At 39.4% G+C, this 26,478-nt stretch overlaps 1 protein-coding gene across 30 annotated transcripts in view; it reads right to left on the bottom strand.

Annotated features, from left to right (window-relative positions):
• Nucleotides 1-26,478, bottom strand: part of LOC137175551 (NACHT, LRR and PYD domains-containing protein 12-like) — a 159,292-nt gene that overhangs the window by 93,546 nt on the left and 39,268 nt on the right. For 22 of the 30 annotated variants that reach the window (XM_067581283.1, XM_067581284.1, XM_067581261.1 and 19 more), the window contains 8 exons: nt 15,426-15,611; nt 13,987-14,160; nt 13,125-13,292; nt 9,746-9,922; nt 7,324-7,497; nt 6,484-6,651; nt 3,609-3,776; nt 710-877 (listed from right to left, as the gene is read on the bottom strand). In XM_067581283.1, the coding sequence (XP_067437384.1) occupies nt 710-877; nt 3,609-3,776; nt 6,484-6,651; nt 7,324-7,497; nt 9,746-9,922; nt 13,125-13,292; nt 13,987-14,160; nt 15,426-15,611 (1,383 nt within the window). Of the gene's footprint in view, nt 1-2; nt 455-709; nt 878-3,608; nt 3,777-6,483; nt 6,652-7,323; nt 7,498-9,745; nt 9,923-13,124; nt 13,293-13,986; nt 14,161-15,425; nt 15,612-26,478 lie in introns of those variants that run through there. The other 8 variants (XM_067581290.1, XM_067581274.1, XM_067581277.1 and 5 more) reach the window with 8 other exon arrangements.

Here is a 26,478-nt window from a genome sequence, read left to right as displayed (position 1 = left end):
AAGACAGCCAGAGTCAGCTGACCATCCTGAGTCACCACAGTCCCGTAAACTGCGGCGGGTCCACAGACTGAAACTATTCACGTCACGGTTTACGGGACTGTGGTGACTCAAGGCAGCTAATATAGCAGCTAGCATCTACGTTACTTTTACACTTAAAATAAGATTTTTGTGCACGTTGTAATAACTGGATTTAAACAAAGTGGACATTTTACACATCATGCTGCTCTAACTGAACCATTTACAACAAGTAACCACTGCACACACACAACACAGAGCACATGTACATGTTTACTGAGTAAAGACACAAATGCAAAGATCCATCTCTGGATTTCAATAATCAATTATTGATCATTCAAATAAGAATCGCAATTAATCTGAAAATCTATTTTTTTGTCCTAAAGTTTAGAAGATGGAAACTCCAAACAGCTGAACCCAACAGGATGCAGGTTAAAAACTGTCAAATAGAAAAGATAAAAACAGAGTTTCAGAGGTTCAGAGTGAATTATCCAGTGTAGATTTTTCTTGTTATATGAAGGTTTTAAATGTGCAGCTCAACATTGTTCTGACAGTCAATGGACTAAACCACTGAAGAAGAAAATAGATCCTCAGTGTGGATCAGCATAATATCAGCTTTATGTCTGCAGTTTAGTGTCACCACAACTGTCACATCATATTAATCTCAGCACAGAAGTAAAAAATGGTGTCTTACTCCAGAACCTCCAGTCTACAGTGTGGACTCTCCAGAAAATCACACAGCTGCTTCACGTCACACACGTCGTTTCCAGACAGTTCCAGATGTCTCAGATGGGAGGGGTTGGACTTCAGAGCTGAGGCCAGAGAAGCACAGCTGATCTCTGACAACCTGCAGTAACTCAATCTGAATAAAGAATAAATGATGTAGATTAAAATCCATTTATAATCCAATCAGATGTGTTCAGGTTTTAAATGTGTAGTTCAACATTACTATGTCCTCATCAATGAGCTTTTCACTAAAATGAGCAGAGTAACTTTGTCATTGTGTTATTGTGGATCATCATGATGTCAGCCTTCTACAGACATCATCCAAATGTCACCACAACATTCAGACACATATTCATGTCAACACTGATTCATAAAAAATACTTTAAACACCTGCATTTAGACCAGTGTGTGTGAGAGAGAGATTAATGTGAAGGATCAATATCAATGATCAGACATTATTCATTAAAACACATTAAATAATATAATAAAGAAATATTTCTCCTTCAACATATGAACTTGATCTAGGGCTGTGTGGTTAATCAAATTTAACTTTCGATTACGATTTTGGCTTCCAACGATTATAAAAACAAGATAATGGAGATAAAACGATTATTGTTTATTATTGTCATTTCGCAGTGTTGCTCTCGTTCTGTCTTGTGTTATAAATCCAGCAAACCTCTTTCCTTTACAGCGGTGCGCTTTCGCTCCTCCTTAAACGCCTCCGACAGACGTTGAGCGTCTCTGTCCACAGACTAACCTGCCTTCACCAGGCTGACTGACAGCTGGGATTTACTGAACCTAAATAGTTTGCATGTCGGCTCCACGGGAAGAAATCAACAGTGTTTGTACTTATTGATTCATTGGTTTTATTTCCTCGCCCACTGTAGCGAGTGAATCTGCCTGTAGTGAAACCGGAGGTAACGTTAGCTGGGAGGCTAGCGGAGGCTAGCTGGCTGTGCTTCCCTCCGGTCATGCTGAGGCTAACGCTCCGCTAGCCTCCCAGCTAGCACCGGCTCTCCGTCTGGATCCAACCGGAGCACCGAGCCCCGGTTTGTTATTCAGGTTAAAGTGGGAAGAATCAGCGGGTCTGTCGGGCAGCTGAGTGAAGTGGAGCCTGCGGAGGAAACACCGGGACCGTCAGGATGAAACAGTCCGCAGAGGAGCTGCTGTGTTCGGCTGCAGAGATAGGAAACACCTCGGCTGACAGGATGTACCACTCTGTTGGAAAAAACGTTTTCTTTTTCTTCTTCTTCTTTTTGGTTTATAACAGCTATTGGCAACCAGCGTGTGAGGTGCATTACCGCCACCTTCTGCTTCGGACTGTGGACCAAAGATTAAATCCTGCACATTACTCCTGTCTGTCTGATAAAGTCAAAGAAAACTACTGCTCCACCCACTTGGCAGGTTCATGTGTTTTAATGCTGAGCTCCTGAACTCCAGTCTTCACAAGTTCTTCCTTCATATATTGTCTTTCTTGATCATTAGTACAATCTATGATTGCAGGTGTAATAGTCTCCTCAGCCAGGTGGAAAAAAAATATGTGCACATATATCAGCATTGGCAAAAATGAGAGTCAAAAAGTAATTGTGTTAAATAATCGTGATTATGATTTTTGCCATAATCGAGCAGCCCTACCGTCTATACAAACTCATGTTGTTCAGCCAAACACAAGTAAAAATGTCAAAAGACTAAAACACGACACATATGTTTTAGGTCTACATGTGCAAAACAGTTGAGCAAGAATAATAAAAGACCTGCATCACTTGCAAGAGCTTCATCATTATGTACATTTAAAACACATAAATGCTATCCCATAATGCAACACATGGACTGTCAGTACCTGCTGTTTCAACTTTATCACTTTGAGTACAGACAGCAGAAACTGAAAGTCTGCTCATTAGTTCATCTGCACTGTTTGTATTTGTGTTGACATCAGTGTGATACCTGCAGACAGCTGCTGGCTGGCGTTAGCTCCCCGGCAGGTAGAGACAGACTGAATACAGTAGAATCTGCACACTGTTCAGTCCACTTCCACGCTTTCACATCTCGTAGTCAGAGATAATATCTCGTTAACAAACACAAACCCAGAGCTCAGATCAGTGTGTGGAGTCTTTTTTCAGTCTGTTCCTCTTGTAGATGTGATCTCTAGATCCCCTACGAGACAGCCAGAGTCAGCTGACCATCCTGAGTCACCACAGTCCCGTAAACTGCGGCGGGTCCACAGACTGAAACTATTCACGTCACGGTTTACGGGACTGTGGTGACTCAAGGCAGCTAATATAGCAGCTAGCATCTACGTTACTTTTACACTTAAAATAAGATTTTTGTGCACGTTGTAATAACTGGATTTAAACAAAGTGGACATTTTACACATCATGCTGCTCTAACTGAACCATTTACAACAAGTAACCACTGCACACACACAACACAGAGCACATGTACATGTTTACTGAGTAAAGACACAAATGCAAAGATCCATCTCTGGATTTCAAGAATCAATTATTGATCATTCAAATAAGAATCGCAATTAATCTGAAAATCTATTTTTTTGTACTAAAGTTTAGAAGATGGAAACTCCAAACAGCTGAACCCAAAAGGATGCAGGTTAAAAACTGTCAAATAGAAAAGATAAAAACAGAGTTTCAGAGGTTCAGAGTGAATTATCCAGTGTAGATTTTTCTTGTTATATGAAGGTTTTAAATGTGCAGCTCAACATTGTTCTGACAGTCAATGGACTAAACCACTGAAGAAGAAAATAGATCCTCAGTGTGGATCAGCATAATATCAGCTTTATGTCTGCAGTTTAGTGTCACCACAACTGTCACATCATATTAATCTCAGCACAGAAGTAAAAAATGGTGTCTTACTTCAGAGTCTCCAGTCTACAGTGTGGACTCTCCAGAAAATCACACAGCTGCTTCACGTCACACACGTCGTTTTCAGACAGATTCAGATGTCTCAGATGGGAGGGGTTGGACTTCAGAGCTGAGGCCAGAGAAGCACAGCTGATCTCTGACAACCTGCAGCTCCACAATCTGAATAAAGAATAAATGATGTAGATTAAAATCCATTTATAATCCAATCAGATGTGTTCAGGTTTTAAATGTGTAGTTCAACATTACTATGTCCTCATCAATGGGCTTTTCACTAAAATGAGCAGAGTAACTTTGTCATTGTGTTATTGTGGATCATCATGATGTCAGCCTTCTACAGACATCATCCAAATGTCACCACAACATTCAGACACATATTCATGTCAACACTGATTCATAAAAAATACTTTAAACACCTGCATGTAGATCAGTGTGTGTGTTCTGAAGGATCAATATCAATGATCAGACATTATTCATTAAAACACATTAAATAATATAATAAAGAAATATTTCTCCTTCAACATATGAACTTGATCTAGGGCTGTGTGGTTAATCAAATTTAACTTTCGATTACGATTTTGGCTTCCAACGATTATAAAAACAAGATAATGGAGATAAAACGATTATTGTTTAATATTGTCATTTCGCAGTGATGCTCTCGTTTTGTCTTGTGTTATAAATCCAGCAAACCTCTTTCCTTTACAGCGGTGCGCTTTCGCTCCTCCTTAAACGCCTCCGACAGGCGTTGAGCGTCTCTGTCCACAGACTAACCTGCCTTCACCAGGCTGACTGACAGCTGGGATTTACTGAACCTAAATAGTTTGCATGTCGGCTCCACGGGAAGAAATCAACAGTGTTTGTACTTATTGATTCATTGGTTTTATTTCGTCGCCCACTGTAGCGAGTGAATCTGCCTGTAGTGAAACCGGAGGTAACGTTAGCTGGGAGGCTAGCGGAGGCTAGCTGGCTGTGCTTCCCTCCGGTCATGCTGCGGCTAACGCTCCGCTAGCCTCCCAGCTAGCCCCGGCTCTCCGTCTGGATCCAACCGGAGCACCGAGACCCGGTTTGTTATTCAGGTTAAAGTGGGAAGAAGCAGCGGGTCTGTCGGGCAGCTGAGTGAAGTGGAGCCTGCGGAGGAAACACCGGGACCGTCAGGATGAAACAGTCCGCAGAGGAGCTGCTGTGTTCGGCTGCAGAGATAGGAAACACCTCGGCTGACAGGATGTACCACTCTGTTGGAAAAAACGTTTTCTTTTTGGTTTATAACAGCTATTGGCAACCAGCGTATGAGGTGCATTACCGCCACCTTCTGCTTCGGACTGTGGACCAAAGATTAAATCCTGCACATTACTCCTGTCTGTCTGATAAAGTCAAAGAAAACTACTGCTCCACCCACTTGGCAGGTTCATGTGTTTTAATGCTGAGCTCCTGAACTCCAGTCTTCATAAGTTCTTCCTTCATATATTGTCTTTCTTGATCATTAGTACAATCTATGATTGCAGGTGTAATAGTCTCCTCAGCCAGGTGGAAAAAAATATGTGCACATATATCAGCATCGGCAAAAATGAGAGTCAAAAAGTAATTGTGTTAAATAATCGTGATTATGATTTTTGCCATAATCGAGCAGCCCTACCGTCTATACAAACTCATGTCGTTCAGCCAAACACAAGTAAAAATGTCAAAAGACTAAAACACGACACATTTATATGTTTTAGGTCTACATGTGCAAAACAGTTGAGCAAGAATAATAAAAGACCTGCATCACTTGCAAGAGCTTCATCATTATGTACATTTAAAACACATAAATGCTATCCCATAATGCAACACATGGACTGTCAGTACCTGCTGTTTCAACTTTATCACTTTGAGCACAGACAGCAGAAACTGAAAGTCTGCTCATTAGTTCATCTGCACTGTTTGTATTTGTGTTGACATCAGTGTGATACCTGCAGACAGCTGCTGGCTGGCGTTAGCTCCCCGGCAGGTAGAGACAGACTGAATACAGTAGAATCTGCACACTGTTCAGTCCACTTCCACGCTTTCACATCTCGTAGTCAGAGATAATATCTCGTTAACAAACACAAACCCAGAGCTCAGATCAGTGTGTGGAGTCTTTTTTCAGTCTGTTCCTCTTGTAGATGTGATCTCTAGATCCCCTACGAGACAGCCAGAGTCAGCTGACCATCCTGAGTCACCACAGTCCCGTAAACTGCGGCGGGTCCACAGACTGAAACTATTCACGTCACGGTTTACGGGACTGTGGTGACTCAAGGCAGCTAATATAGCAGCTAGCATCTATGTTACTTTTACACTTAAAATAAGATTTTTGTGCACGTTGTAATAACTGGATTTAAACAAAGTGGACCTTTTACACATCATGCTGCTCTAACTGAACCATTTACAACAAGTAACCACTGCACACACACAACACAGAGCACATGTACATGTTTACTGAGTAAAGACACAAATGCAAAGATCCATCTCTGGATTTCAATAATCAATTATTGATCATTCAAATAAGAATCGCAATTAATCTGAAAATCTATTTTTTTGTCCTAAAGTTTAGAAGATGGAAACTCCAAACAGCTGAACCCAACAGGATGCAGTTTAAAAACTGTCAAATAGAAAAGATAAAAACAGAGTTTCAGAGGTTCAGAGTGAATTATCCAGTGTAGATTTTTCTTGTTATATGAAGGTTTTAAATGTGCAGCTCAACATTGTTCTGACAGTCAATGGACTAAACCACTGAAGAAGAAAATAGATCCTCAGTGTGGATCAGCATAATATCAGCTTTATGTCTGCAGTTTAGTGTCACCACAACTGTCACATCATATTAATCTCAGCACAGAAGTAAAAAATGGTGTCTTACTCCAGATGCTCCAGTCTACAGTGTGGACTCTCCAGAAAATCACACAGCTGCTTCACGTCACACACGTTGTTGTCAGACAGTTCCAGCTTTCTCAGATGGGAGGGGTTGGACTTCAGAGCTGAGACCAGAGAAGCACAACTGATCTCTGACAACCTGCAGCGCCACAATCTGAATAAAGAATAAATGATGTAGATTAAAATCCATTTATAATCCAATCAGATGTGTTCAGGTTTTAAATGTGTAGTTCAACATTACTATGTCCTCATCAATGAGCTTTTCACTAAAATGAGCAGAGTAACTTTGTCATTGTGTTATTGTGGATCATCATGATGTCAGCCTTCTACAGACATCATCCAAATGTCACCACAACATTCAGACACATATTCATGTCAACACTGATTCATAAAAAATACTTTAAACACCTGCATTTAGATCAGTGTGTGTGAGAGAGAGATTAATGTGAAGGATCAATATCAATGATCAGACATTATTCATTAAAAACATGAAATAATCTAATAAAGAAATATTTCTCCTTCAGCAAGTAAACTTGATCAATTTAAAACAGATATTAGTTGAGAGGATCTTCTGTATACAGATGTGACTCTTTACCAAAACTTATAAACATTCATTTACTTTAACAACTAACAGTGGACATTTTCTACAGTTTCTTTAAGAATCAGTCATCTTTTATAACTACAGACTAAACTTTGTGCAGTAAAAAAATGAAAATATGGAAAAAAGAAAATGAACTTCATGGATGTAAGTTATGTATGTACATAAATTAGGTTCAGTTGTTAAACATTAAGATCAACAATAGTAACAGACAGTCAGTGAACTGACCCCAGAGTCTCCAGTCTACAGTCTGGACTCTCCAGAAAATCACACAGTAGCTTCACATCTGATTCCTCAAACCTTCCTCCAGTCAGATCCAGATGTCTCAGATGGGAGAGGTTGGACTTCAGAGCTGTGTCCAGAGAAGCACAGCTGATCTCTGACAAACTGCAGTCAGTCAATCTGAATAAAGAATAAATGATGTAGATTAAAATCCATTTATAATCCAATCAGATGTGTTCAGGTTTTAAATGTGTAGTTCAACATTACTATGTCCTCATCAATGAGCTTTTCACTAAAATGAGCAGAGTAACTTTGTCATTGTGTTATTGTGGATAATTGTCTGGCGCCAGACAATTATCAGCAGGGGGGCACAAGGTCGTCACGGGTGGGCACTCCTTTTTACATCCTCATAGATCAGACATTTCTTTCTTTTTTTTTCGTAGTTTAACGTAAATGAGTCAGATGAATGGCTTTCTATACATAAAAGAAGAAATAACACAATAAAGTGGAAACTGTTTATATTGATCACATCTGTCTGGATCAAATTGATCACTATCAACAGATGATTATTATAACTGATTTTTAAACATCTTTTCTTTATTTCTCATGCAGAATACCATCTAATTGACATTTGTATATTTATTACATGAATATAAAGTAATGAAACGAGCAGCTTCGCTATTTAATGAATTTTACTGACTGTTTTAAAATACAGTACAGCTGTTTAAACGCTGGTTGTTGTGTCGCTGCTGCATCTCGTTGGCTGGTTTTTGGCAGTTTGTCATGAGCTTAGAGGAGACGACGTTTTTCATTGAGAGAAAATGATTTTCTTTTTCCCGTCAAGATTTCAATGTGCAGACAGCAGCAGCCTCAGGTCACCAGCTGGAAGCAGACGGGTTACCACGAGGCAGTAATGGTGCCGCAGCCGCCAGGAACATATCAAACATGTTTCATGGGAGTAAAATAAAAATAGATTACTGAAGTTTTAAATTTTTTCCATATGGATTCATGTATGAAAAGACCCAAAATGAACACTGTACTTGATTAGTATAAGCAAACTATTTAAACAACATTTGTATGAGAATGATTCAGTCTCAAGCTTTGTGATCCATATAAGCGATTGATCACTGTAACTGTGATCAATACAGGCGGTTTCCACTGTAATAACCAAACCAACACTGCATAACTCTTGAAACAAACTGAACAATGAATATGTTACAGTTCAGAACTTCCTCACAGAAACCACAATCCTAACATGCTGGGATTTACTGAACCTAAATAGTTTGCATGTCGGCTCCACGGGAAGAAATCAACAGTGTTTGTACTTATTGATTCATTGGTTTTATTTCCTCGCCCACTGTAGCGAGTGAATCTGCCTGTAGTGAAACCGGAGGTAACGTTAGCTGGGAGGCTAGCAGAGGCTAGCTGGCTGTGCTTCCCTCCGGTCATGCTGCGGCTAACGCTCCGCTAGCCTCCCAGCTAGCCCTGGCTCTCCGTCTGGATCCAACCGGAGCACCAAGCCCAGGCAGATATAGGAAACACCTCGGCTGACAGGATGTACCACTCTGTTTGAAAAAACTTTTTCTTTTTGGTTTATAACAGCTATTGGCAACCAGCGTATGAGGTGCATTACCGCCACCTTCTGCTTCGGACTGTGGACCAAAGATTAAATCCTGCACATTACTCCTGTCTATCTGATAAAGTCAAAGAAAACTACTGCTCCACCCACTTGGCAGGTTCATGTGTTCATGGCATAAAGCCAACAAATGTCTCACAACCATCCTGCTGTGACTTCACTTTAAGGCACGGCCTGGTCCCAACATGCTTCATCCTCTGGACGAGTTTTTGTTAAAAAGTGGCTCAAACATAACTGCTTAGCCACAGTTTCCAACTTTCATCTAGCTGTTAGCTACATGAAACTGCGTTGTGACAGTGTGTGTGCGATGTAGCCTAACTTCAGTCACGTACAGTAAGACAGGAAGTTTCCATGAATCTGAAGTTTGGGTGGGGCACAACATCCCAATTGGACCGACATTGCCCCCCAGTGCCCCCCTGTCCTGCTGGCTGTGATGTCAGCCTTCTACAGATATCATCCAAATGTCACCACAACATTCAGACACATATTCATGTCAACACTGATTTATAAAAATACTTTAAACACCTGCATTGATCTCTCTGTGTCCCTGTATGTGTGTGTGTGTTCTAAAAAATAAATATCAATGATCAGACATTATTCATTAAACACATTAAATAATCTAATAAAGAAATATTTCTCCTTCAGCAAGTAAACATGATCAATTTAAAACAGATATTAGCTGAGAGGATCTTCTGTATACAGATGTGACTCTTTACCAAAAATTATGAACTTCATTTACTTTAACAACTAACAGTAGACATTTTCTACAGTTTCTACAGTCAGTGAACTGACCTCAGTCTCTCCAGTCTACAGTGTGGACTCTCCTTAAGATCAGACAGCTGTTTCATGTCCGAGTCCTTCAGGTTATTTCCTCTTAGATCAAGATATCTCAGATGGGATGAGGGGTTGGACTTCAGAGCTGAGACCAGAGAAGCACAGCTGATCTCTGACAAACTGCAGCCACTCAATCTGAATAAAGAATAAATGATGTCACTTTAGAAAACAAAGTTCATGTTTGAAATCATGCAAAGTTTCATAATCTGTTCAGAGCTGAAGAAGGTTTAGAATGTAGAAGTTTAGAAAATGGAAACTCCAAACAGCTGAACCCAACAGGATGCAGGTTAAAGACTTTCAAATACAAACAGTGAAAAAGAGCTCTCATTAATATTAATGACAACATGCTGCTACTTCAATAAAGACGTAGTGACTTCACCTCTTAAACTCTGCAGCTCCACCAGTGACTCCATCTATACAAACTCATGTTGTGCAGCCAAACACAAGTTAAAAATCCACGTGAATATTTCAGATTCTACTCAAGATCCCAACATTTATAATGATATCAAATATGTCAGGATGGATGTTGGGAAAATGGGAGGAAAATGATGTTCAACATATCGACATTATTTACATTTAATGGAATGATGTCGCCATGAAAAAAATCACAGCATCTTGTGTTTAAATATTTCTGTTAATATAAACACTGCACAGCTTCATAATAGTGTTGGAACAAGTAAATACTGGATATTATATTTGTTGCTGTCTGATTGAGGTTTTTGGTTTAAATTTAAAGAACAAAATTTAGAGTGAAGTAGGGCTGGGCAATTAACCGAAAATGTATCAAGACCGACATTAAGAGCCTCTCACTGACTTAATCTTTCTCATGTTGGTTAAGTCGGTTAATAATTTCCCCAATGCGTGCGTTCATGAACTGTCCCTTTAAAACAATACTATGTTGTGTTCAGTCATGTGCCTCCGCCCCGTTCAACTAACGTTAGTGCGAGTTCACTCAAAGCAAGCTGGCACCATGGATGACACAAGCACTAACACTGAGCCAACAAATAGGCCTCAACCTGAGCAGCTTATGACTAAAAAGAATACCGTGTCCGTGGTTTGGACACATTTCAGCTTCAGTGAAGACGACACAGAGCAAAAATAAGTCAAATGTAAAAACTTTGGAAAAACAATTTCAGTGACCAAAGGTAACACCACCAATCTGTTTAATCACTTGGAACACAATCACATTACTGAATATGAAGAGTTCATGGCTCAAAAAAAGAGAGAGACTGACAAACGCTAAAGCGCTTCCACAAAGCAGCTGATGCTAACACAAGCATTTACAAATGCCGCACATTATGCAAAGGATTCGAGAAGATGGAAAGAAATAACTGATGCTATTGCATATTACATCATGAAGGATATGGATCCCATAGCTACTGTGGAACATAGTGGGTTTAAACATCTTGTTAAAACCCTCGACAAAAGATACGCTGTGCCATCGCTAAAATATTTTTCCCAAACAGCGGTGCCCAACATGTACAAAACATGTCGTGAGAAGGTAGCCGCTGAACTCAAATCTGTTCAGTACTTTGTAGGAACGTCTGATATCTGGTCAAGTACAAGGATGGAGCCATACTTGAGCCTTACGTCGCACTACATTGATGATGAATGGAACCTGTGCAACAGATGCCTGAAGACGGCATATTTTGCAGATGATGACACATCAGAAATGATTGCACAGGGCCTGAGAAATATGCTGTCTGCATGGGACCTCATGGAAGAGAACCTCATGACCATTACGACAGACAACAGCACTAATGTCGTCAAAGCTACACAGCTCAATGGACGGACACGGGAGCAATGTTTTGGAAACAGGTTGCACCTGGCAATCGATAGGTAGCACATCAGCTGATCAGACACTATGCTACAGTTGAGCTAGAGCTATCTTTTAGTTCACTTTAAATAAATACTGTGACAATAATAATTAACTATTCATATAGCACTTTTCTTACTGTTACAATGTGCTTCATATTACAATGTTAACTTCACATTACAATGTAAAACAACGCTACAATGACTCATCATTAAAGTAGAAATAAAAATTACTCTAGAAGTCTGTTATTAATCTATTATTAATTAAGTAGCTTTGAATTAAGAGATTTCTCCTTATCTATTATTTTGCTTAAGTTTTACAGTTTGTAAAGTCTTTAGGTATAAGTCAAACCCTCAATAAAATAATAATTCATCTTTTCATGTGTGTGTATTTCAGAAAATGCAACGGAAGAAATGAGGGTTTGCAAAAACATTGTCAGTGCTTTTTCCTATAGTTGGAAAAAGAAGAAGGCGCTTGTGAAGGCACAACAAGAGCTGAACCTGCCACAACACAAGTTGAAAACTGCATGTGCCACCAGATGGGGATCAATGCAAATGATGACTGCAAGGATCCTTGAGCAAAAGAAAGCCATCACACAGGTCCTCGCTGATGATGAGAAATCAAGGCAACTTGTTCCATCGTGGGCTGACCTGGATGTCTTAGAGGCTGTCAACAAAGCTCTCTCCCCATTGATGGAGTTCACAGATGCCCTGTCAGGAGAGGAGTATGTGACCATTTCATTTGTGAACTCTGTCCTACACATCCTCCATTCATGAGTGCTGGCTGAGGACGAAGATGACATGGAGCTGACTAAAACAATCAAAACCTGCATCCTTAAGGAGAAGTTCTCAGAACCCATCACAGAAGAGCTACTGGAAGCATACACTTCTGCACACCATGTCCCCACCATTCAGGAAGAAGTCAGAGCAGAGATGATGGAGTCAGCAGCTGCAGTCCACAGGGAAAGTACCCCAGAGAGCACAGAGCCGTCTACGTCTTCATCATAAGCAAAGAAACCAAGGAGGTTATTAGGAAGTTTTTTCAAAGGAAGTGAGGCAACCCTTTCAACTGCACCCACTGTGTCATTTCAGCAAACAGTAGAAGCACAGCTGAGCGGCTACTTGGTGTCTCTCATGCTGGATAGTGAGGAAAATCCACTGGAATGGTGGAGAAAGAATCATGTACACTTTCCCACTAAAAGCAAGGTGGTAAAAAAGTACTTTCGCATGCCAGCCACTAGCTCGCCATCTGAGGGGTTTTCAGTTCAGGAGGAAACATTGTCACATGCCTCAGATACAGCCTGTTGATCCACTGGAGGTGTCTTGTCCAAGCTTTTCTCTTGCTCTTAATCAGCAGTGTTGCATTAACATTTTCACACATGGCGTTATTTAAAATAATTTATTTTGTTTGCAAGAGATGCAAGTTATTATTTTCTACTTTTTTTTTTAGGGAACTTGCTTTTTACTTTAGAACTGTCACATCATATTAATCTCAGCACAGAAATAAAAAATGGTGTCTGACCCCAGAGTCTCCAGTCTACAGTGTGGACTCTCCAGAAAATCACACAGCTGCTTCACGTCACACACGTCGTTATGAGACAGCTCCAGATGTCTCAGATGGGAGGGGTTGGACTTCAGAGCTGAGACCAGAGAAGCACAACTGGTCTCTGACAACCTGCAGGAACTCAATCTGAATAAAGAATAAATGATGTAGATTAAAATCCATTTATAATCCAATCAGATGTGTTCAGGTTTTAAATGTGTAGTTCAACATTACTATGCCCTCATCAATGAGCTTTTCACTAAAATGAGCAGAGTAACTTTGTCATTGTGTTATTGTGGATCATCATGATGTCAGCCTTCTACAGACATCATCCAAATGTCACCACAACATTCAGACACATATTCATGTCAACACTGATTCATAAAAATTACTTTAAACACCTGCATTTAGATCAGTGTGTGTGTGTGTGTGTGTGTGAGAGAGAGAGAGAGATTATTGTGAAGGATCAATATCAATGATCAGACATTATTGTGTAAAAAACATTAAATAATCTAATAAAAGAAATATTTCTCCTTCAGCAAGTAAACTTGATCAATTCAAAACAGATATTAGTTGAGAGGATCTTCTGTATACAGATGTGACTCTTTACCAAAAGTTATAAGCATTCATTTATTTTAACAGCTAACAGTGGACATTTTCTACAGTTTCTTTAAGAATCAGTCATCTTTTATAACTACAGACTAAACTTTGTACAGTAAAAAAATGAAAATATGGAAAAAAGAAAATGAACTTCATGGATGTAAGTTATGTATGTACATAAATTAGGTTCAGTTGTTAAACATTAAGATCAACAATAGTAACAGACAGTCAGTGACCTGACCTGAGAGTCTCCAGTCTACAGTCTGGACTCTCCAGAAAATCACACAGTAGTTTTAATCCTGAGACTTTCAGGTCGTTTCCTCTTACATCCAGATGTCTTAGATGGGAGGGGTTGGACTTCAGAGCTGAGACCAGAGAAGCACAGCTGGTCTCTGACAACCTGCAGAGCCACAATCTGAATAAAGAATAAATGATGTAGATTAAAATCCATTTATAATCCAATCAGATGTGTTCAGGTTTTAAATGTGTAGTTCAACATTACTATGTCCTGATTCATTAGATTAGATTATTTTTTAGTTTGATCATGTTAAAATAACAAAATAAAATATATAGGCAGCAAAACAAAAGAAATAAAAATAACAGCAAACTTACAGTAAGCAACTTAAATAATAACCATTCAATGGAACTTTTCTAGTCCTACCCCTTTTTATAATTTATCAATCAAATCAAAGCCAAAAACATTCAAAACAACACAAGAGAATAAAGATAACTTGCATAGAACCAATAACAACAAACAAAAACAACACAAGTCAAAAAGACACTCTGTACCAAATCGTATTATTCCAGACCACCTCTTTGTTCATCCATTCTATATCTGTTCAATATGTTATTTTTAAAGATTTGTTTAAACTTACTTAATGTTCTACATGTTTTCATTTCTTCATTATGGTTGTTCCATAGATTAACTCCCTTTATTGTGATAATAATAATAATAATAATAATAATAATAATAATAATAATAATAATAATAATAATAACAATAACAATAATAATAATAATAATATTTATTGAGTTGACTTCCATGAGTTCATTCATAAAATTGATTCATAAAATGCTGCTGAACTCAGTCAAGTCTGAAATTAGAGGATCAATATGAAATCAGACATGTTGAACTAAACCTGTTCATTATTTATTACATGACCTCCTTCTTCCTGTATTTGGTAGTTTAGTAGGTTTGTGTAATTAAAACATGTTACTGGTGGCAGTAATGATTCCTCCTGTCCATACTGACTGTGAAGTGGTCTCTTCCTAACACAGCTACACTGTAGGAAATGAGTTCATAAGTTCAGCTGAAGCTGATATGAGGCTTTGACAGTTTGGTAGACTCCCACTTGATTTGTCTGACTCAAAGTTACAGACTATTTAGTTCAAAATTCCCTCTTTGAGTTATGATCCCTCCACTGCAGCTCAGCAAGGAAACACTGAAGAAACACAAAAATACTTACTTGATATGTGTAACTCAGACTGCTGAAGACTCATATTAGTTTAAACTTTGGAAATCATTTTTACACAGAATAAGACTGTGGATTTTAAATTTAAATTCTACAGATTTGTGCTCAGGGAAATACCAAAATGTATTAACCAAACATGTGAACTTCAGTGAAGGATTTGAATTGAATATATAGAAAAAACTGCCAAAGCTACAGCCAGTGAACTGACCTCAGAGTCTCCAGTCTACAGTTTGGACTCTCCAGTCCAGCAGATAGAGGCTTCAATCTTGAACCAGTCGGACCATCCTTCAGGAGGTTTGCACTCAGGTCAAGCTCTCTCAGATGGGAGGGGTTGGACTTCAGAGCTGAGGCCACAACTTCACAGTGAGTCTCTGAGAGTCCACAGCCAGAAAGTCTGTAATGACACATATATGACAACATATGTTATCATGAAAGAGGACACTTTATATTTACTTCCTGCATTTGATGGCGAAACAGTTTGACATTCCCTATTTTGATTAACATTTGCTCTTCACATCAGTGATTCAGCTCATCTTTTTAAAAAAAAAAAAAAAATTTCTGAGGCATTTTATTCCTTTAATGTAAAGCGACAGTTGAGAGATAACAGGAAACAAGAGGAGAGAGAGAGAGAGAGAGACAGGGAATGACATGCAACAAAGGTCAGTCACCTGAATCAAACCACTGATATTGTGATTATATGACATGTATCTTAACCAGTAGGCTACCAGAGCACTCCCAGTTCAGCTAATCATATCTCAGTGTGCTTGAATGAAACAATAATTCTCATCACTCTCTCTCATAGCTGCAGACTTTTAATCTTTGTTTTGCTTTAATCTTGCAGATGAAGGGAGAGAAAATGGAGTTACATTGAGGCTTCCATAATGTGCTCAGTCTGTCTGTGTGATCTGATCCCATGTCTGTCTCCACAAAGTCAGCATGAGGCATCTTGATAAGAAAAACATTTTTACTGTCCACTATTTTTAATTTTTAATTTGACTGCAGGATATTTTTACTCAGTTCAACTCAGTGAACAGTTACAGTTGAGAAAGATCATCTCTCATTGCTACCTGCTGTTGTCAGGTTCACATCCATAAGCAGCAAAATTTAGTGACAGTTGACAAACACAAATGAAACAAATGGCTTTACAATATCAAACCTGTACATATCAAATATTAATGTAATTCAATATTTAGATGTGCAGGACAGACGACTGCATGATGTTTAGTTGTCAACATTCTTTTCTGAGAATCTGAAAAACTGATTCAGCACAAAAACACAATTAACAAACCAATAAGGTTGAATTATTTTCATCATAATGTCATCAGAAAGATGTTATCAGGGTATCAGCATTAAAATATAACATTGACCTTTAATGTGCATAAGATCTCTTTAAATAGTCTGAATTCTATCATTCTGCTCTTATATATTCATCAGACCTCTGTGCATTTCCTGCTACTACTCTTCTCTACACCAACAAGAGAGAAAACACCTGAGAGTTTCTTTCTGTGACCAACAGAATATGAGAAAGACTTAAAAACAAGACTGTGTAACACGACTTCCCTCTTTAAAAGAAAAAGTTGAATTCATGAGAAATAAAAGGCACTGTTCAACACACTCAGGGGTTTTGTCTCGTATGACCAGTAGTTTACGGAGGCTAATGTAGGTTAATGTTAGCAAACTTTACATATTGTTGTATAACTGACATAATACAACAGGTAGTTCTGACCAAGCAATCTGATTGGTCAACTAGACATTTAGAACGTGCTCAAATCAGCATGACAGCACACTGAAGCTGAAATTATAGTTTCTGCGTCCATGAGGGTCCGCATGACGTAAATTTAATCAACTTGCTCAAATGAATAATGCCTCATCACTCTTATCATATTGCTGGCCAAGTTTTATCTACATTAATGTAAGCTGTTAAAAGTTAAACCCTCTTTTTGTTCATTTAAAGAAGAAACAGAATCCTACATTAAAACATTGTCTACCTCATGCAATAGAAAAGCTGTGAAGATTATAAATTTGTGCTCCAAATTTAATAAACTAATATAATTGTAATGTGTACATTTATTTTTTATATCTTTATTTTCTACTGCACCATTTTCATTTCATATTTATCTGTAATCCCTGGCGTTGTATATTTGTTTGTTCTATATTTCTGTTGTATTACTCCATTTATGTTATCTGTTTGTGATATTGAAGTTGAATTAATAAAAATATCACTCCGCCGTTCATTAGAACTGTAGACCGTTTATGTGTTGTGTTGCTTTGCCAGTGTCTTTGGGTTATTTTGTTTTGTGGGGATCTGCGGTGAAAATCCGGAGCGGAGTTTTGAGTTTTCCTCCTTTTATGTTTGTGAAACTGGATTGAACTGAACTGATTAGGGGTTGTGGGGAAAACAAAACGGACCCTTTACCGAGTGGATTGAACTCTGAGACTGTGGGACGAGTTACACACACACACTGAAAAACCCGAACCCTTCTCCACTCGTTATCGTTAACCGGCTCCCCCATAAACTGTAAAACTGAATCATTTTCCCTTCAGTTGAGTTTATCTCAGCTTCCACTCCGGCATCCTCCATCAGCTGTGCCGGTGAGTCGGTGACACGGAGCTACCAGCTTAAAAATGTCTGTGAAGTTTGCGGACGTAGCAGCTAAATCTGTCCATGGATTTTTTTTCAGCGGATATCTTAGTTACAACAGGATTGAGCTGGCAAAGCAGTTTTGTGTTTATAAATGTCGTATTTATTCAGTTTGGGAAATGTCGCGATCTCTAGAAAGCATTAGCTCAAGTTGGCTGGCTGACTCAACAGGGACTAGAAATCGTCTCTGTTGCTTGGTCGTTACTAAGGGTCAGTCTACTTGCTGGAGTAGTAAACTAGGTTTCATTACATAGGAGTCTAATGGCGTGAGTGATTGTTTTCCAGGTATTAGTCATATCCCTATGTATTTCCATAGAAACGGATATAACACAAGAAAAAAGTTTTTTTTATTTTTAGAGCGAACTGCCTCACAATATAAATACATTTTGTTTACATCTTTTATTTTGTTGGTAAATGTTGTATAATCGCAATATTACCCTCGAGGGTGTGATTTACCGTCATTGTTGACACGACAGTGATGCGGTAAGCATCACGTGTAATATCAATTACTGAATCAGTTTGGTGATTTGCTGATCCCTCGTGCTCACTATGAAATGACTCAGAAACCCTTAAGAAAAAAAATGATGATGAAAGCAAATCTCTCTGACTTCAGAAATCACCTTTGGAAAATGATACAGATCTTATTTTAAATTCTTAATCATAGCAGTAAAAACAGTGTCTGTCTGATTATATATTATTTGCAGAAGCTTCTCATGTAATAATAACTTCACTACATTCACTGATAGCTGTAAAATACTGATATATGTTCTGTAATAAAACCTCAACCACAACCTCTAAAGTCCTTCATTTGTTTTACCAGGTTTGAATGACGCCTCCGTCACCCAAAGGAAGATAAATAGAAGAAAAGACGGTAAAATCCAATAATTACTAGAAATAAATAGATTAACTGAATGACTTTGAACTGACTGAATTTGAAACAGCTCAAGAACATCTGAGATTAAATATAACTGACATATTATTTCAGCTATGAACAAGTAGAGCACTATTTTAACAATAATAAGAATTTTATATTATTTATATTTGAAGAACTAAACTACTAATCTGCACTGATTTATGATGTTAATCACATCTGGACTTACAGAGCCTTTCTGCAGTTCCTCACAGCTGGGATCAGTCTCAGTCGTCCCTCCTCTGATGTGTTGTACTTCATCAGGTCCAACTCATCCAGAACCTCCTCTGACATCTGCAGCATGTGGGCCAGAGCTGAGCAGTGGATCTCAGAGAGTTTCTTCTCTGATCTGTTCTCTGACTTCAGGAACTCTTGGATCTCCTGATGTACTGAGAGGTCGTTCATCTCCATCAGACAGTGGAAGATGTTGATGCTTCTGTCAGGAGAGATATCCTTAGTGTTCATCTTCTTCAGGTTGTTGATGACTCTCTGGATGATTTCTGGACTGTTCTCTGTCTGACCCAGCAGGCCTCCTAAGAAACTCTGGTTGGACTCCAGAGAGAGGCCATGAAGGAAGCGAGCAAACAGGTCCAGGTGGCCGTTTTCACTTTGGAGAGATTTCTCCATGGCTTTCTTCAGGAAGTCATCCAGGGATGAGTAACTGTAGTATTCTCCCAGGAAGTCCTTCAGTACCTCTGTGTTGCTGCTGGTGTAACAGTGGTACATGTAGACTGCAGCCAGAAACTCCTGAACACTCAGATGAACAAAGCAGTAGACTGTTTTCTTGAAGATCCCATTCTCTCTTCTGAAGATCTTTGTACAAAATCCTGATAACACCGAGGCCTCTGTGACATCAAGACCACACTGCTCCAGATCTTTTTGGTAGAACATGATGTTTCTCTCCTGCAGTTGTTCAAACGCCAGCCTCCCCAGCTTCAGAAGAAGTTCCCTGTCAGCCTCCATCAGCTCCTGTGGACTCGTCTCATGTCCTTCATCATACTTGTTCTTCTTCCTCTTTGTCTGAAGCAGCAGGAAGTGTGAGTACATGTCAGTCAGGGTCTTGGGCAGCTCTCCTCTCTGGTCTGTAGTCAACATGTACTCCAAAACTGTAGCAATGATCCAGCAGAAGACTGGGATGTAACACATGATGTGGAGGCTCCTGGATGTCTTGATGTGTGAGATGATTCTGCTGGACAGCTCTTCATCTTCATTACTGAATCTCTTCCTGAAGTACTCCTCCTTCTGGTCGTCAGTGAAGCCTCGTACTTCTGTTACCCTGTTAACACATGTAGGAGGGATCTGATTGGCTGCTGCAGGTCGGGAAGTTATCCAGATGAGAGCCGAGGGAAGCAGATTCCCCTTGATGAGGTTTGTAAACAGCACCTTGACTGATGACTGCTGTGTGACATCAGACACGACCTCCTTCCTGTTGTTGAAATCCAGTGAAAGTCTGTTTTCATCCAGGCCGTCAAAGATGAACAAAACTTTACAGTCTTTAGAGTCGAGCTTCTCTGCTGTGACCTTCTTTAATGTTGGATGGAACTTATGGATCAACATGAGGAGACTGTACTGCTCATCTTTGATCAAGTTCAGCTCCCTGAATGAAAGTGGAATCACCAGACTGACATCCTGGTTTTTCCAGTCCTCTGCCCAGTCCAGAGTGAACTTCAGCACTGAGAAGGTTTTTCCAATGCCAGCGACACCGTTCGTCAGAACGACTCTGATGTATTTCTGTTTGTTAGGTAAGGGTTTAAAGATGTCGTGACACTTGATTGGAGTGTCATGGAGGGTCTTCATCTTGGAAGCTGCTTCAAGCTGCCTCACCTCATGTTGGGTATTAACGTCTTCACTCCGTCCCTCTGTGATGTAGAGCTCAGTGTAGATATCATTGAGGAGGGTTCTTTCATCTTCATCAATTCCTTCAGTCACTTCTTGACATCTCAACTTCAGACTGTTCTTATAATCTGAAACATCCTGCAGACCAGTTTCTGCTGAAAGAGAAGGAAAATATAGATTTGAACATCTATCAGTGTGTTTACATGCACTTACATAACCAGGTTACTCAGAGAAACCAGGTTATGTGGGTAATCTGGGAACATGTTAACATGCACAGTAGAAACCTGGTTACTGTAAATCTGTGTGTACAAGCAGCCAATCAGTGATCAGATTTCTCCTCTACACTGACCTTATTCTCAAAGCATGACTTTCTTATTTTATCAGTATTAGTGATAGAAGACGTTTGTTAGTCCTGACTTTTTCGTCTGTTTTGCTTTGTGTGTCTGAGTCAGAACTTTTCCTCACAACATGAATGAGTCTGAATTCAACAAACAGTGAAATGTTAAATGGTGGAAACCAACTTATTTAGACTTCTAGAGGACACTTTGTGTTAGTTTAAGTTTTAGTTGGACTTTAAATACAAGAATAAATCACTGTGTAACGATCTCTCCTTTCATTCAGCTGCTCCACTTTCCCATCTACAGCATTGTGTTTTATTACATGTTATGTATTTACAGTGGCGTGTTCTATGTAAAACATTGGTGGGGCACCAACTACTTCAATAAATAGGCTGCATAGCAGGAAAACTACAGTACTTGCTCTTAATACTGATGTGTTTGTTAAAGACGACACGGATCCAAAAAACACTTTTAACAACAAAGTGGCTTCTAGCAGGTCTGTACACACACACACAGAGAGAGAGAGAGAGAGAGAGAGAGAGAGAGAGTGAATGAGTGAGAGAGAGAGAGAGAGAGAGAGAGAGAGAGTGAATGAGAGAGAGAGAGAGAGAGAGAGAGTGTGTGAATGAGTGAGAGAGAGAGAAAGTGTGTGTGAATGAGTGAGAGAGAGAGAGAGAGAGAGAGAGAGAATGAGTGAATGAGTGAGAGAGAGTGTGTGAGTGAGAGAGAGAGAGAGCAAGAGTGTGAATGAGTGAGAGAGAGAGAGAGCAAGAGTGTGAATGAGAGAGAGAGAGAGAGAGTGTGTGTGAATGAGTGAGAGTGTGTGTGTGTGAGTGAGTGAGAGAGAGTGTGTGTGTGAATGAGTGAGAGAGAGTGTGTGTGTGAGTGAGTGAGAGAGTGTGTGTGTGAGTGAGTGAGAGAGAGTGTGTGTGTGAGTGAGTGAGAGAGAGTGTGTATGTGAATGAGTGAGAGAGTGTGTGTGTGTGAATGAGTGAGAGAGTGTGTGTGTGAATGAGTGAGAGAGTGTGTGTGTGTGAATGAGTGAGTGTGTGTGTGTGTGAGTGAATGAGTGAGAGAGAGAGAGAGAGAGAGAGGCCTAAATAAATCAACAGGTAGTTCTGATCGATCGATCATCTGATTGATCAACTAGACATTCAGAACGAGCTTGAATCAGCATGACAGCACACGTAGCGGCGCTCAAATGAAAGAAGCCTCATCAGTAAACATTCACTCTGCAGTGCATGTGGAACTCGTCTCACAGTCTCAGAGTTCAGTCCACTCAGTAAAGGGTCCGTTTTGTTTTCCCACAACTCCTAATCAGTTCAGTTCAATCCAGTTTCACAAACATGAAAGAAAGACAACTCAAAGCTCTGCAGTTCCCCCACAAAACAAAACAAACCAAAGACGCTAACAAAGCAACACAGTACATAAAATAAAGCCAGCAGAAGCGTCAGATAGGTCGGACCACCGTGTTTAACTACATATCTTCAAAAGTTACAGTTACGACTGAAAATGGCAACAGAAAAAAACAAGTTTGCCACGTTCACAGATCTCCACAACTCAATCAACCACCAGTCATCTACCCAGAAGTGACTGTTGTTGTTAGCGTGACGTCACAGACTGTAGTTCTAATGAACGGCGGAGTGATATTTTTACTGATGAGGCTTTTTTCATTTGAGCGCGGCTACGTGTGCTGTCATGTTGATTCAAGCTCGTTCTAAATGTCAAGTTGACCAATCAGATTGCTTGGTTGAAACTACGTGTTGTATAATAACTCATAACTCATGTAATAATGTATGAAATGTATGTGACACTGCTTTTCAGATTCCTTCTCCTAACTTACCTTTTGGTCCTGAGGGGGAGTTTTGTAAACGCTGCACCAGATCCTTCCTGTTGATCTTTTCTAAAACCTTCATGGTCAGCTGCAGAGCTCCATGATCCTGATGTTTCTGTACCATTAGATCCACTGTTTCCCGCCTTCCTGCTTTCTCCAGCTGAGCCACTGGGATGTGTTTAAAGCCCTCCAGGTTGTCATCCTCCTTCAGGAACCACTTGAACTTCTTAAACTCATCCTCTATTAAGTCTTCCAGAGTATTCAAGAGCTCCTCTTTAAGTTTCGCCATTATGCCCCCCTGCTGAAAATAAGAAACATTTTAAACAGGAAGGACATGTATTCAGTTCTCATCTCATGACACTTTACCAGTATGACTTCTGTACATGTGCATGTTAAATGTAAATCATCTACTGCTTGAACAAACACGTCACAACTTTGGTTATTTTCATAGTTTCAGTCTTTCATCACTGCAAAACTCATTACATCCACATTATCACCTGAATTCTAGCTGAATACATTTACATCCTCTGTGAGGAAGCAAACAACAAACTGAAGCCACGTTCCAAGTGTGAAGCTTTTGATGTCTGTATTTCATATCAGATGAGTATATCTCATTTTTATTGTTGCACTGTTGGTGGGCAGTATCATGTTTTTATGAAGTGCTGCCCTCTGCTGGTATTACAGCACATTTAAGGATAAACTTTTCTATTTTTACGTCACATAATCTCTGAACAAGACATTGTTGAAGGATGAACCCTCTTACTGCCTTTCTTGGAATGATCTTCCATTATACAATTATTTAAAATGATCTATATTTTTTACAATATATGTGCCCTTGCTCACAGTTGGCCCAACATAGAATAACTATTTTCTAACCATCCAATGTCAGCACTATGACCCCTTCAGACATAGAATCAGTAATATAGGTGGCGTCGTGAATGCATAACTAAAAGAGCACTCCACTGATTCAGCACTGCTTTCCTATAACAGCTGGAGAGTTCCTACTTCAGCAAATCATTTAATTGCTTTTAGATCAAGTTTAGTAACAAGTTTTATATTTAATTCAATGTAAAGAATCTGGGAACAATTTGGTCAATTTTCAAGTCAATCTGAAGAACCAGAAAACTAAAATCAACAAACAAAACTTTGGGAGAAGCTAGCTACCTAACTGGCTAACTGGTACCTGCAGTCCAGGTCTGGTTCTGGATCTTTTTCCACACTGGGGACAGGAGGAGTCTCCTGATGGAGCAGACTGGTCCCAGTATGAGCTGATGCACTGTCTGCAGAACCAGTGTCCACAGCTGGTAGAGACTGGATCCTTCAGGACGTCCTGACACAAAGAACAGCAGGACAGCTGCTCCTCCACAGAAACACCCCTCCTCTTCCTCTTCCTCTTCCTCTTCCTCTTCCTCTCTCTGTGGACATGAACACATTCTTTATGACACATGACATTAGTTGCGACCAACCGACAGCTCACAAGTTGATGCAACTCTTTCCCTCCATAAACAGTCCAGACTGTCAGTATTTGGACAGTTACACAGTTTTTTGTTCTTCAGGCTCTGAGCTTCAACACATTCAGTTTAAATAAAATAACATATATTATTATTACAAGGGTTCAAAAGTAATTAGACAGACACAACAATGTGCCAGCAAAGGCAGAGAAGAAGAAGAAGAAGAGTGCAAACTAGTAAACATGGATGTAAACAATGCAGGATTTAAATTACCAGCTTCAAAAATCGACTTTGCAAATGTTTCATGAGGAGGGAAATGGATTCAACACATTTGTTAGACCACAAGGATCCACACAATGTGTTTTGGCTCCTTTAAGCTTCTATGAGACATTAAAAGTCAGAAAAAATAAACAGGAGGCAACTGAGCAAAACAGAAAAGTCCACTTGTGAAAAATAACAGACTGCTGCTCTTTAGTCTTGTGTTGGGGTGCTGAACAGAGAGCTCTGCTAAATATCTTCATAATGCATCTTTTCATTTGTGTTTCTCTCTCTCACTGTTTCTGCTATAATCTCTCTCCCTCTGTGTCAGTGTCATACAACAGTTTTACACATTTGACTTTTCCCAAAGGTTAAATGTCAGACTCAGTTTCCTCTGCTGCAGTGGTCAGTCTGCAGTGATAAATCAGCTGCAGCAGGCTGTTTGTATACATTTACATTACTTCCTCCCATATTTTGTGTCTTTGAACAGGAACACGTTAAGACACATTTTACCTTCACAAAACCCCGGTGCAGTCCTTTAGTAAATAAGGAGACACAATGTGACTTGTTACTAAATCCTTAGTAAATATCACCCTGGGTTACCTGCTACTACTTTAGATTGTTAGACTGGAAAATCAAATAGCAACAGCAGCCCTGTCTCTGTCTCTGGTTAACATGTACATGAAGATCTGTTCTAGATTACAGCTGAATGGAAGCTAGTTCATTATTTCTTTCCACTGTGTTTCCTTCATATCTACACAACAACCTTAATGAAACCGTCTCACTGAATCATCTTCAGGTCAGTTTACAGTAGAAACAGTCTCTTACTTTGTGTCTGAGGGTCCAGGTTCATTACTGAAGCCTGGAGGGTCATCGTTGGACCGGTCACTCTTCATAGACAGACAGCTGGATATCAGAGACTCTGCTCTCTGTCTGCGGAAACAACAACTGTTTTACACACATCATTAGTTCTTGTAAAGAGCAGATGTAAGATGAAACATGGCTCAGAGTCATGATTTAATAATGACAACAAATGGTTATGTTCATGTCTCCTTCTGCATGTTCTAAACATTTTATCTACAGCTGCAAACTGAATATATTTGCATGAAGAGTTTTTAACATCTACATGTTTGAGAACACAAAGTCTGACATGTGGGATGTGAAAATGCCAAATGATAAAAAATGACCTTTATATAAGAGTTTATTTAGTAACAGTTAAACTAAAGGCACTGCTGCCTGATGCTGGGCTGTTAGATTAACTTGTTCATGTCTAGAAAGCAAATAAAACAATCTGTCCTCTGCAACTTGTATTAAATATTGATTGAAGCAACTAATAAACATTTCAGAACAGCAATCAAGCACAAAATTAAAGCTATAAACAAAGAAATAATACAGTCGATTCTCAAACATCAAAAACATCAGTGACTGAATTAAAAAAAAAACAGAATTATAAAAGAATATTGTTGTAATGTAAGTTATCAAATGACATTAAAAACTGAATCATCTTCAGGTCAGTTTACAGTAGAAACAGTCTCTTACTTTGTGTCTGAGGGTCCAGGTTCATTACTGAAGCCTGGAGGTTCAGGTTTAGACCGGTCACTCTTCATAGACAGACAGCTGGATATCAGAGACTCTGCTCCATCCTCCTCTTCCTCCAAATCATTCATCTTCTGGAGTCTGAGAGGTAAACCAGTAACACTGGAGAGAGACACACAGGGAAGCATAATAATAACAATAACAACAACAATAATAATAATAGAAATATGACTAATAATAATAATAATATCAGGTGTGGGTATGAAGCAGGACCACGTCAGCACGATGTCCCCGCAGCCACGGTCCACAGAAGCACCGCCGTCACTAACTAGTTAGTAGCTTCTTATTAGTTTGCATCACTTTAACTACAACCATGTGTGTTTTCCAGCATCACAAAGATAAACTTTGACTCTGGTTTAAATCCAACAAACAGACTTCAGTTAACATCTGATGCCTA

This window comes from Thunnus thynnus, chromosome 23 (assembly GCF_963924715.1).
Source record: "Thunnus thynnus chromosome 23, fThuThy2.1, whole genome shotgun sequence".
Classification (NCBI taxonomy): domain Eukaryota; kingdom Metazoa; phylum Chordata; class Actinopteri; order Scombriformes; family Scombridae; genus Thunnus; species Thunnus thynnus.
Note: the sequence above shows the minus strand (reverse complement) of the source record. Positions and strands in the feature narration are given on the sequence as shown.